The sequence below is a fragment of the Stylophora pistillata genome, chromosome 1 (assembly GCF_964205215.1).
Source record: "Stylophora pistillata chromosome 1, jaStyPist1.2, whole genome shotgun sequence".
Lineage (NCBI taxonomy): Eukaryota > Metazoa > Cnidaria > Anthozoa > Scleractinia > Pocilloporidae > Stylophora > Stylophora pistillata.
In genome coordinates, this window is record NC_142519.1 from 87,045 (window position 1) to 98,668 (window position 11,624).

At 39.3% G+C, this 11,624-nt stretch overlaps 1 protein-coding gene and 1 long non-coding RNA gene across 2 annotated transcripts; one reads left to right on the top strand and one right to left on the bottom strand.

Annotated features, from left to right (window-relative positions):
* The first annotated feature begins 37 nt into the window (after positions 1–37).
* LOC148740686 (uncharacterized) lies at positions 38–3,087 on the top strand. The gene is made up of 2 exons (XR_015996024.1): positions 38–250; positions 2,616–3,087. It is a non-coding gene; the product is annotated as an uncharacterized LOC148740686 (long non-coding RNA).
* Positions 3,088–5,995: 2,908 nt separating this feature from the next.
* LOC111347497 (NACHT, LRR and PYD domains-containing protein 3-like) lies at positions 5,996–10,678 on the bottom strand. The gene has a single exon (XM_088746929.1). The coding sequence runs from the start codon at positions 8,354–8,356 to the stop codon at positions 6,614–6,616; it is 1,743 nt and encodes a 580-aa protein (XP_088603055.1). The 5' UTR covers positions 8,357–10,678; the 3' UTR covers positions 5,996–6,613.
* Positions 10,679–11,624: the final 946 nt, after the last annotated feature.

Below are 11,624 nucleotides of genomic sequence, written 5' to 3' on the forward strand. Positions count from 1 at the left end.
CCGATTGCAGTCTCAAATGAAGCGCGCAAGAGTAATGTGATTTCTCTCACCGGTACTCTGCGTTTGACAGTGGATTAATAGATTAACCTCAGATCCATGTTTTTAAGATGATAAAAATAATGATGTGAACTCACTCTTTGTGAAAATAATCGAAAAGAATCGAGCGTAATATAAATGCACCATTTGTGGCCAAAAGTAGTCGAGGAAACGAAGACTTGGAAGCCCTGACTTCAGTTGAGTTCACGCAAAGGTGAGAAATAGCACAAGCCAATCAGAACTTTGAATGTGATTTAAAACGTGTTTTAAGAACATGTAGAGATTTGAAAGATATCACTACATTGAAAACATTATACTGCAGTCTTGTCAGACCCCTGCTCGAGTATTCATGTGAAACCTGGAATCCTCGTACACAACGCAATATGAATAAATTAGAGGCAATTCAGAGGAGGGCAACTAAGTTTATTCTTAACCCTGATGAGGATTATGATGTTAGATAAAGAATTAAAATTACATAGTTTATTTCATAGAAGATACATCAGGGATATTGTTTTTTTTATTCAATTTAATGAATGGGTATTATGATATGGATATTTCTGATAAGGTGCTTTTCTGTAAAGATCGTAGTGTAGATTATAACTTAAAGTGCTACTGAAACGTAATTTTCATATCCGAGATTTTTGCAAAATAATAGAGTTTGAAGGTTATTTGCAAACGCTGTGTACTTTTTTTGGGCCAACGCATAGCCGAAGGTACATTTTTAACCATTCGAAGTTGACCAGCTGAGATCAAAACTGGCGGCCATCTTGGCGCGGCCAAGACAGCCCTGTGACGTCACTGGTTGTGTACTTCTGTGAAAGAAGGGTAAAAGCATGGAGTGTGGCTTGCATGTTGGGAGCCCGAAAAAGAGGATTTCGGGCAAAATGCCATCCTAGTCTTCTTTATCGGCGGCCACATCGGCATCTTGGCTATCTGCGAGAGGTTCGCCTGGATAGGGAGCAAAATTCCCGACTGATACCGAGAACGAATCTCTACGAGTCTATTTAGTTAATTGGCAACTGACGAGATCCACAAGATTAGGATCGAAACCGCGGTCTTGCCTGACCATCTACAGGAAATTTCGAAAGATATTATAACGGCAGATGGGCTACTAAACGCCCCGGGCCAAAGCAATGCCATTCAGAGAATGAAGAAAACATGGAAGCCTCATACGACACCGCCACTCAAGATGATCTACTCGGCAAGTCTGAGGATAACGAACAAATCCCTCTGTGCCAAATGCCTAGCAGAACATGCCCAGGGCCAAAATAAGAGCAGACGAGGATTTCAAAAATGAGATAAAGCAAATCCTTAATAACGCAGAGCAAGAAACAGTAAAGGCGATCATGTGCTTCTATGAACGTGAAATCGGTCGTTTTCATACCGAAATAAAGAAAAGAAAACGAGCCAAAACGGCTGGAACACTGAACACTAAGAACTGTAGAACGATCGAATCAGCGCGCGTGGCGCTAATCTAGATAAGCTGAAAGCAATCAAGACAACTTAACGATCGAGACAGTCAAAAAAATAGCTGTACATCTACAAAGGCGAACGATTCGAAAAAGACGCAATCCCTGATGTGCGTACTCAGTGCCACACATAAAGCAAATTCTCATGAAAAACTGGCATTTAATAGAAACACAACCACTACTGAGCGAACTATACAAAAATCCGCCGCTCGTATCTTACAAAAGAGGGCGGTCGCTCAAAGACATACTCGTGAGGGCTAAACTTTGAATAGGCTACTCTAACACGCGCTGGGGAGTCGTATAGGCCTGTCAATCCCATTTTACGCCACCATCTTCCTCTTCGCTACTGGAGACAACTTCGCTTCGTTCAGAAGAAGATTCACTTGACAAAACTTCAATATCTGCCATCTCCTTCGCCCACGAATACAAACAAACAGTGAGTGAAATAAACCACACTATAGGAGTGAACACAACCAGTGACGTCATCAATCCATTTCACTCGGTACCAGGGCCCGGACATGGTTTTGTGTAAAATTTTTGATTTGAACGGTTAAAAAAGATATCTTTCGCTTCTTTTTGGCCAAAGCAAATTATCTCACGATGATCAGCATATTCAAAACTACAGGTTAGAGCAAATATTTCAGATACGAAAATTTCGTTTCAGTAGCACTTTAAGGAAGATTGATTCTCTTGACCTAGTTAGCGTGTACAGTAGAACAAATATTTTTAAATATAGCTTTTTTATCCATGTTGTGAATGAATGGAACAGTCTTCCAAATAATATAAAGGATTCTGCTAGTATTTCTAGCCTTAAACATAAAGTTACTTCATTCCTTGGTAATACTTAGAAATTTTAGATCTGATTCAATGTAATACTTAGATATCAAACTCTATACTATGATAACTGTTTTTTAATGTTATATCTTACTGGGGAGCATCCCTCGTATGGTGTCTAGGACGCTTTTGGATGCTGCCTCTCCATCATCATTATTTATTTATTCTGTTTATGTTTATGTCTATGTATTTATTTATGCATCTATTTAGTAATTTAATTTAATCTAGATTTGGAGAAACTGTAATAAATAAAAAATACCCTCATTATTTTAACAGGTGGATACCACCATAGGAAGTATAAGAGATAACTAGATGGTAACAGTGTACCAGTACCCAAATCAACATAGTTTGACCGCAACAAGAGTTCAGCAACACGTTTCCACACAGCCATAGTCTTTCGCTTCCACGGAACTAGCAGCGGTGCCAAGAGAGTTAAGTGCGTTTCCTAATAAAGAAACATTTGTGCAAGAGAAGGAAGCAACTTTGTTGCGTTGGAATTCTCGCCTACAAATGGATGTGCACATTCCGAAGCGTTCCCATGTTTATGATTATGTTTATGTTGTCTGAATTTGGCACATCTGTGGACATGAGACATTTGGAATCCAAGAGGCCTTTGAGGTTAGAAAGCAGATCTATGATTGACAATTTACATTTAACATAATTGACTGCTGCTTTACGAAAAAAAGTGCATATTAATGTTAAGATTTACTAAAACTCAGTTTGAATAATAAATTTCATGATAAACGTATACAGGTATATCTCTTGGTACATTCTGTGTAGCATACATTTTCTTGGGGGAACCAAAGTTTTAAGCCTCTAAAATTACTCCTTGTCTTAAAACTTTCACTTTCAAGGTATTGAGAATTTCTTGGAATGATTTGAGATTCAGGGTTATGTACATTGCCTCAAATTCAATTCCCAGAAATTCCCAAAAAATTACACCCAATCTTAACTTATAGGTAGTTTGTATAGCTGAGAATTCCTAGGAATTGCAAGTCCTTGCAAAACTTGAACCTTCCTTTCCCAGAAATTCCCAGTAATTCCAAGCTTTTCAAATCTGAGCTTATTTACATAGTTGGGAATTTTTGAGAATTTCAAGGAATTCCCAGAAAACTGGGAATTCAGTTCACAAGGGCGTTAGGGTCTATGGAGGTTTCGAAAAATTGCAAGTTTGCACCCCTGTCAATTTTAGGAGTTCACCACCTGGGCCCAGTTGTTCGAAGGCCGATTAGGGCTAACTCAGGGTTAGTTGTTAATCCCGGTTTCTATATTTCTCTGTTGAAAGGCCGTTTTGGGATAATTTTCCCAATTCTTTTTAGAGCATTCAATCATTAAATCATAGAAAAATGGAATTCAAGTGAATTTTCTTTTAAAGCTTTCAGATCTGAAATCAAATTTTACACTAACCCCGGGTTTTCTCAACCGACCTTTGAACAACCCGGCCCTGAAGTAAAGCAAGTTGCCCACCCCCCTTTACCAGTTTTCCCCCAAAGTAGAGCATGGCCTTCTAGAGCCTTAGCAGACTTTGATGCTCTCTGAATCCCTGGATTGTTGCCTACAATTGTTGTCTCTTTCTTTTCTCCTTTGTTATTCTTCTATCATTGTAAAAGTTTAGCAGAAAAAAATCTTGTTTAATTTGGTTGGATTTGTTTTGACAGACAAAAACTTTTTTTAGAGGTATAGGATTTTGGTTCTTGCTTCTGGTTTCCTGTTGCTTCCACTGTTTGCAAGGAGAATTTTGCCCCCCCCCCCCCCCCCCCACCTTTAACCTTTTCTTTCTTGTCAAGTACATGAGGCTTTCTTTCTATGCAGTTAACTACATTCAAAATCATGTAAATTAAAGATCTTTTTTATTATTTGAAAGCATGCAACATAAAGATCTTTTTAATTATTCTCCTCCTGATCTTTCACAGAAGACTACAAATTAAAACAAACAACTTTCTTAAAAACTCTCAGCTTGGTTAAGTTCCAACAAGCTCGCATACAAAAAAAATTGTTATTTGTGTTGTTAATAACATACAACATTAATTACTGAATAAAAGCCACTTCCCTTAAAATATGTATGCTACAGGGAGTTGAGTCTTGGGCCAGTTTTTTTTTCGTCATTGTTGTTTAATTAGGAACCAAGAGGACAAAGGTCTGGGTGAAAATGCCAAACTGGATACTCTATGACATGTATCTCCCCCTGAGCATTTTCATTCTGAGATTAGACAAATGAAATATTAGAGAAAGATGTTCTTTTTTATCTTCTCATTGTTGTGGAAAAAGAAGGAAAAATAAGTCCTCATTAGTAGTCAAGAGGTAGAGCTTTGGATTCTGCAGCTCCATGCTCTATCACTAAGCCAACAATACATGTATAATTTTCCATTGTGTTGCACTTGCTCAAAAGTCAAATTAATCACAGCAAGCAACCAATGTAAAATGGAATTTTATGGCAAATTAATAATTACGTAAAGTCAACTAAGTTAAAAGCTGGGATTATGTGTATGTAAGGCAGCTGTGGGTCTACATGTTGACCAAATGTCAGTTGATACCCTCATCAGTCGATACAAGAAGTTTATACACCCGTTTTAGGTCAAAAGATCCTGCTGATAATAAATCCAAGTTGTTGGTAATGTATCAGCCAAGTTTTAGCCGCATGTATCATGTATTGTACATGGCGCGCCTTATGTGGCAAAATTTAAACTCATACTGGGCCATAGTATGCAGATTTACATTTCTGATGTGATATTGCAGGAGGCAGATTATCCTTAATTTTCCTAATGATCCATTTTCAATGTTTCTTTTACGTGGAAATATAGCTCTGTACCTTAGGTTGTGGAATTCTTGTTACTCACTGTTTCAGATTTGAAATTAATTTATTTTGCAACTTCTATTTCAACTCTTGGCAAAGTTACCGGCTGCTGACAAATATTTGTTTTTGCACACCATCATTTTCTCAACGTCATTGGAAACTGATATGAGAAACCGAGGCAGGAAAAAAAAAAGGATAAATTTGTGTTGTTTGTGTCAAAAATCGAGATTAAAAGTGTTGAAAAATTGGGAGGAAGTCTCAAGTGTTTTGCTTTTCCTAAGCTGGAACAACTACTTTGTGGAGTTTCCTTGCCTTCTCTTGTCATTCCTTTTACCTGTCGAATTCATCTCTGTTCTCTGATTTGATTTAGTTCTTTTAGGACTGTTTTTTTGCTCCCAAGTTCCATCGATGTTATAAACATTGCATCAGCAAAAGCTTTTAAAACATGTGTCGTCCCATCTAGCCAATATTCTGAATGAGTGGCTAGGTTGGAACGTATTAAAGCGAATGCGTGACTGATATTTATTTCATGTCATTCACATTTAAAGCTTTCTTACACATTGGTTTGAGACGTGGTGAAGAATTTCTGTTTTATTACTGGGAGGGAAATCATTCTTTCTAAGATATGGTAAGGGTTTTAATAAAGGTGCTGTAAATCCCCACTATTTTTTGTTTAGCTTCCCATCAAGTGTAGGTGATGGTAAAGACAGCTTTTTAAGGAGACTTGAGGCATATTTCTCAGGTAAATGTATTCTTTTTCTTGAAATTAGGAAGGCTACATCTCCCCCCCCCCCCCATCACTCTTCCCCAGTGCTTTCAAGTTGTCTCTAATCATAGGGGATAAAAAGATCACTACACAAAGTTCAGAATCGTTTACAAAATTTATTCCACACTGATAGGTTTGGGAGTTCTGGCTCTATTAACAAGTACTGGTAAGTTGAAATCTTAACCGCTAAGGCTGATTCTTCATCTTCCGATTTTGCAGTGCAATACAACTTATGGACAGTTCATTAGACCGTGCAAATAACAGGCCCTAGATATGCACAGAAGTTTGCTAAATATGTACAAAAGTTCGCTAGTATTTACATCCGTTGTAGAAACCTAAACAAAATTGATATGATTTAAATCTCTCACTACCAAAATAGCTTTTCTTTCAAGCATGCGACGAGTTTATTTTCAATTGGCTAGGATTTCAATGGCATTTGATATGAAATTACTTGAACCTGATCGCGTCAATCGAAAGGGAGAACAAACTATAAAACAAATGTGTTGTATCTATAATCTGTACTAAAAGTAACTGATCCGATCCGCTTTTAATCTCCAAAAGAACTTCGATAAACTTGATTGGAAACTATTCCTTGTGACAGGCATAAGCCATCAAAACATACAGAAGCTTGCATTCAATTTAGGATCGAAACTAACCAATCATGAAACGATAGAGTTTCCTGAGGTCCGAGAATTACCGGTTCTCTTTGTGTTTTCACTTCAATATTATTGGTTCGCATAAAACCAGTTGCCACTTGCCGTCCTTGATGTTTTGGGAAACAAATTTCTTTAATTTTCTTTTCGTCATTGTATTTGCTAGGTGCCTCGCAGCGAAAAACTCCTGCATTGTTAAGTGAATGAAGCAGAATTGTGGTTTGTATTCAAACGCTTCAGTTTGACGGTCGGGTAAGCGATGGAAGAGAGCGCTGTCCTCCATTCCTCGTACTTCGTTTCCTTCAAGGATCAGCTTCCCTTCTTTAATTCCCTCAAAGGCCACTCTTCCTAGTGTCTCGAATTTCTTTTCTACTTCAGTTGGCAGTTTATCTGAAAGAAAGCGTTCGCAAGTAAAACGGTCGTCGCGAAATTCTTTCGTGTGTTTGAAATAAAACACTTTCATTCCAATCTTGTAAATCGTTGTTAATTTGGAAGGGAGGGTAACGCTGGCGGAACTTTCGAACTGCAATATCTGTGACAGACTTGAGCACATGATGAAGCTGTTCACAGGGATATAACAGAGCGAAAGTAAGTTCATGTTGCTGCTGATGTGTTGCCATAGTGTTTCGCCTGCTTGTTCGTCATCTTGAGCGAATTTGTAAACATATTCTTTAATTTGCTCGGTTGAAAACCCCAGGATTTCTGAGGCTTTGTCGAACTTAAGATGAGCGATGCCTTTCAAAGCCGTAGGTCTCGTAGTCGTCACAACCGACGCATCTTCGAGGAGTTCCCCGGTCACGAGCAACTGATAAAGGATTTCGAGCGGCATTTTTTGTTCGATGCTGGGAAGGGAAGACTTCAGGACAGCCATGTTCGCGCCATGGTTAAATTCGTCGAATCCATCAAAAATTATAAGGACATTCTTTGGGTTCTGCAGGATATGCTTCCAGACTTCATCGTCCAGGTGATTTGAGGGAGAATGTTCTGACATGATCAGTAGTTCCCTGAGGCAAAGGTCGTTTGCTGAGTCGAATCTCCTGAATTTCACCAAGAAAGCAGCATCAAAATGGATTTTGGCACTGGATGGTGCATTAAAAACTCTATCCAATGCCCAGTCTCTAAGAATTTTGGTACAACATAATGTCTTGCCGATTCCAGGACGACCGACAATAAGGACTTTTTTATTTTCATCATTTAGGAGGTCTTTCAGGCTTTTCAGTTGTGATTCTTGGTTGCGCGACTTTGGATAAACTTTGAGTTGCTTGTGTCTGTCTGTAGTAAAGTGGTACACAGCCCTGCCGGGAATGACCACCAGGTTTGTGTAAATGTGATGCAGAGTCAAATCTTTAGTAGCTGTTTGTTCCCCGGGAGGGCTTGAAAACGGTGATCGGAGTTCGGCTACAGAATCGGTGTCTTTTTTAATCTTTTTCTTTGTTTTGGTGATGAATATTTGAAGCTGTTCAGAGTGCTCATTTCCGCTCCTTCCATCTAGCTGTTGTGGTTCTCGATGCGATTCGATTTGGTCTCTTGGTTGAGGTAGGATAACTTTATCTTGTGGAGGCTCTTGGCACAACCTGACTTGTGTAGGACGTTGTTCACGCTCTCCTAGCAGAAGTTGAACAAGTTCATGTTCTCTTCTTTGAGCTTCCTGAAGCGACTTGTCGTCGGTGGGATTTAGATGGGTTTTTAGAAACTCTGAGTCTTGCATGAATCTCCTTTCTTTCCATGCTCGCAATAAAATGTAGACGGTTTCAATCAGAATGCCAGCGACAAAAGTTCCATTCAGTATAAGGACAGTGTACATCCAGAAGGTTTTCTTTTCCGCTCGTCGATTGTAACATTCGTGAAAAGTACTGTTTGGGGTGGCGTCAGATGAATTCCTTGGCTGATTGGTTTCATAGTTAAAATAACAGTCAAACTTTGAGGAAAATTGTAAAGGATAAAGCCACTGAGTTTATAGGACTATGAAGAGAATTCCTAAAACAAGTCTTGTGGATAGTTGACAACAATAAGCGATGAAAAGTTTGTATCTGCGGTTTCTTTCTGGCCCTCTTGAGTTCCCTTGGTCGTGCGACAGTCCGCTCTCGGGGTCTCCGTTACTATTAGTTGACGACAAATGATCCACGGTATGTCTCACTGATTGGGAGTACATAGCACATACGATTCCAATCAGGCCGAAATTGATGATCAGAAAGCCATAAATAGGAACGCTGTAATTGTTGTACTGTTTCTCGTACTTCTCGAAACATTTTCCACGGACGAGGTCGGTATATTCGCTCCTCACTCCACCACAGCGGAAATCAAATCTTTCTTCACTGTTCTCCACTTCAGCAAAAATTCCAAAGAAGATTGCACTGATCATGAACCAAATTAAAACTACGGCATAGCTAATTTTGTTGAAGGTTTTTTGGCGCAATTAGCTCTTTGAGATGTTCCATCGTTTCAATGCTGTTGCATTCACGCTGGTTCGATGAAATGAAAACCGCTTTATAATTTAGCTTGTGGACTTCGATTACGCATTGTTTCAGATTTTTAGTTTATTTATGGCAAAACTGCAATTTCAACTCCTGGCAAACTTACGGCTCTCAATGATTTGTTCTCGCACGCTATCATTTTCTCGACTACATGGGAAACCGAAGCAGGAAAATGAAAGGCTTGGGTCAAATTTTTCCTCATTTGAAATACGTCAGATTTATATGAAATTTCTTTGAAAGAGGCGACATAGAAACGTTTTCAGGTATGAGGAGAAATCGTGAGTTGATATTGTAAGGGCTTTTTACTGAGTATGAAAACCTCCCAATGACTTGATTGCGGTCCTCGACTTCCATTTTCCCACAGAGTTTGCAAAATCACGTTTTCTCTGTTTCATCGTTTATCTGCAAATAGTGACTCATCAGTAACTGAGAAAGCGGACATTCTCGTAGGAAAGTGAAACCATGCATTTTTATGGCGCGTTTTTAGTGTCAAAATTCAAAACCTCGTGTCAGACTTACTATTTTTCTATACAAACTTCTTGTTTGACAATTCGGATACGCTATTTGTTTACTGAAACATCCACTGTTTCAATTCAAAGCAATATTTCTTCGATTCAGTCATGCTGTTTTTCTATTCAAACGTGCAATCCTTCGTTTTAAAAATGTTTTTCTACTACCCAAACATTCAGTCGTCTAATTCAAACATGCTATTGCGCATTTCAAATTTTCAATCTCGCAATTCAAAATAGTCAGTTTCGCAAGTAAAAATGCTATCCTTCTATTCCAATATGCAATTCTTCACCGCAAACCTGCTACTCGTCAATTCAAATACACTATTCGCCAGTTCAAACAGGCTTTTCGTCGACAGAAACACGCAATCCTTCATTTTCAAACAATCGTTCTGCAATTCAAACACTCTGCTCTTCAATTCAAACCGGTAATTCTTCCATTCCAACGCTTAATCTTTTAGTTCAGATCTGCTGTTCGACTATGGAGACATCCGGTCGTTTAGTCTGGTAACCCTATTCATCACTTCAAATACTCAACTCCTTTTCCAAACATTCAATTATTCAATGCGGACATGACACTCGTCATTCCAATACGCAATCCTTCAATTCAAACATTCAAACTTTCATCGCAAACACGCTGTCCTTCGTCGTAACCTGGAAACTAGTCCGGCCACGCATGAAGGGTGGAACGATGGAACGGTAGATTGGCGGAAAATGATCCCAACTCCTAAAAGATGGAGCGGCGGAAAATGGCCCCAAATTCTAAACCACGGAACGGATGTCAGGGCATGTTGCGCGAATTTTGTACATAGACACTTTCACTTCAAGAAAAGATCGCCCTCGAAACGGCGACTTGCACATTTGCATGACCTTGGGATCGTCCACAGTGATATAAAGCCTGCCAGTATACTGGTCTCCAACCAGCATTATTGCACTTTAAAAGACAGCAAACTAGACGAATTAGTGAAATAGCCTCTTTTTGTCCACAAAATATATTTCTTCCGCTGATATGTAAGCCGTAAATTTAATAGTAGGATGGTGGTGTTTTGGACACCTAGTCGCGAAAAAATTCTTCAAATTCTTCTTAACGGCTTTGTTTTGCTAAATTTCTTTTTTCTTTTCACGCCATGTGAAATTCCCATGGGCGTGACTCCCTGCACAGCTCTCTTCACCTAGTGTTACTCAAGGCCCAACACTTACTCGTAACGAGGCCCGTAACGAGGGCTAGCTCTCACGCTAGTCAAAGTTTGGAGCTGGGGCTGAACGTTGTTATATTTTGAGACGCCTGAAAACGTGCCTGTAATGTTCTCACATCTACAAGCGTTTGAGATATTTTTGTTTCATTAATACAACGCAGACGTCACCACCAAAGGTATGTTACCATCGTTTATTGTAATGTGATATGTCAAGTTAGTTTTCACATGCTGTGCGACTCTTTATGTCGCGACTAAAACTCATGGCAAATTTAGCATGAAAAAAGGTAACCAAACAGGTTTACAACGCGAAACCGCAGCTATCTCTCATGTATAATAGTTCATTATTCTTCCTACCACTCAGCAAAAGAAAAAAAATTGATAACACTTAATTTTGGTCGCGCGCGTTATCGTCCAAGGGATGAATGAGCCAAGCGCTTGAGTGTCTATGTACAAAATTCGTGCAACATGCCCTGACATCCGTTCCGTGTTTTAGGATTTGGGGCCATTTTCTGCCTCTCCATGTTTTAGGAGTTGGGATCATTTTTCGCCAATCTACCGTTCCATCGTTCCACCGTTCCTGCTATAAGGGTCGTATTCTTTTTCTTCGCCTTTCTTCCCAATACGCATGCGTGGCCGGGCTAGTTTCCAGGTGACGACGAAGGACAGCGTGTTTGCGTTGAAAGTTTGAATGTTTGAATCGAAGGATTGCGTATTGGAATGACGAGTGTCATGTCCGCATTAAATAATTGAATGTTTGGAAAAGGAGTTGAATATTTGAAGTGATGAATAGGGTTACCAGACTAAACGACGGGATGTCTCCATAGTCGAACAGCAGATCTGAACTAAAAGATTAAGCGTTGGCGGGAATGGAAGAATTGCCGGTTTGAATTGAA

Coding starts and splice junctions, on each gene's coding strand:
- LOC111347497 (XM_088746929.1), bottom strand. CDS start 8,356: ATGTACACTGTCCTTATACTGAATGGAACTTTTGTCGCTGGCATTCTG.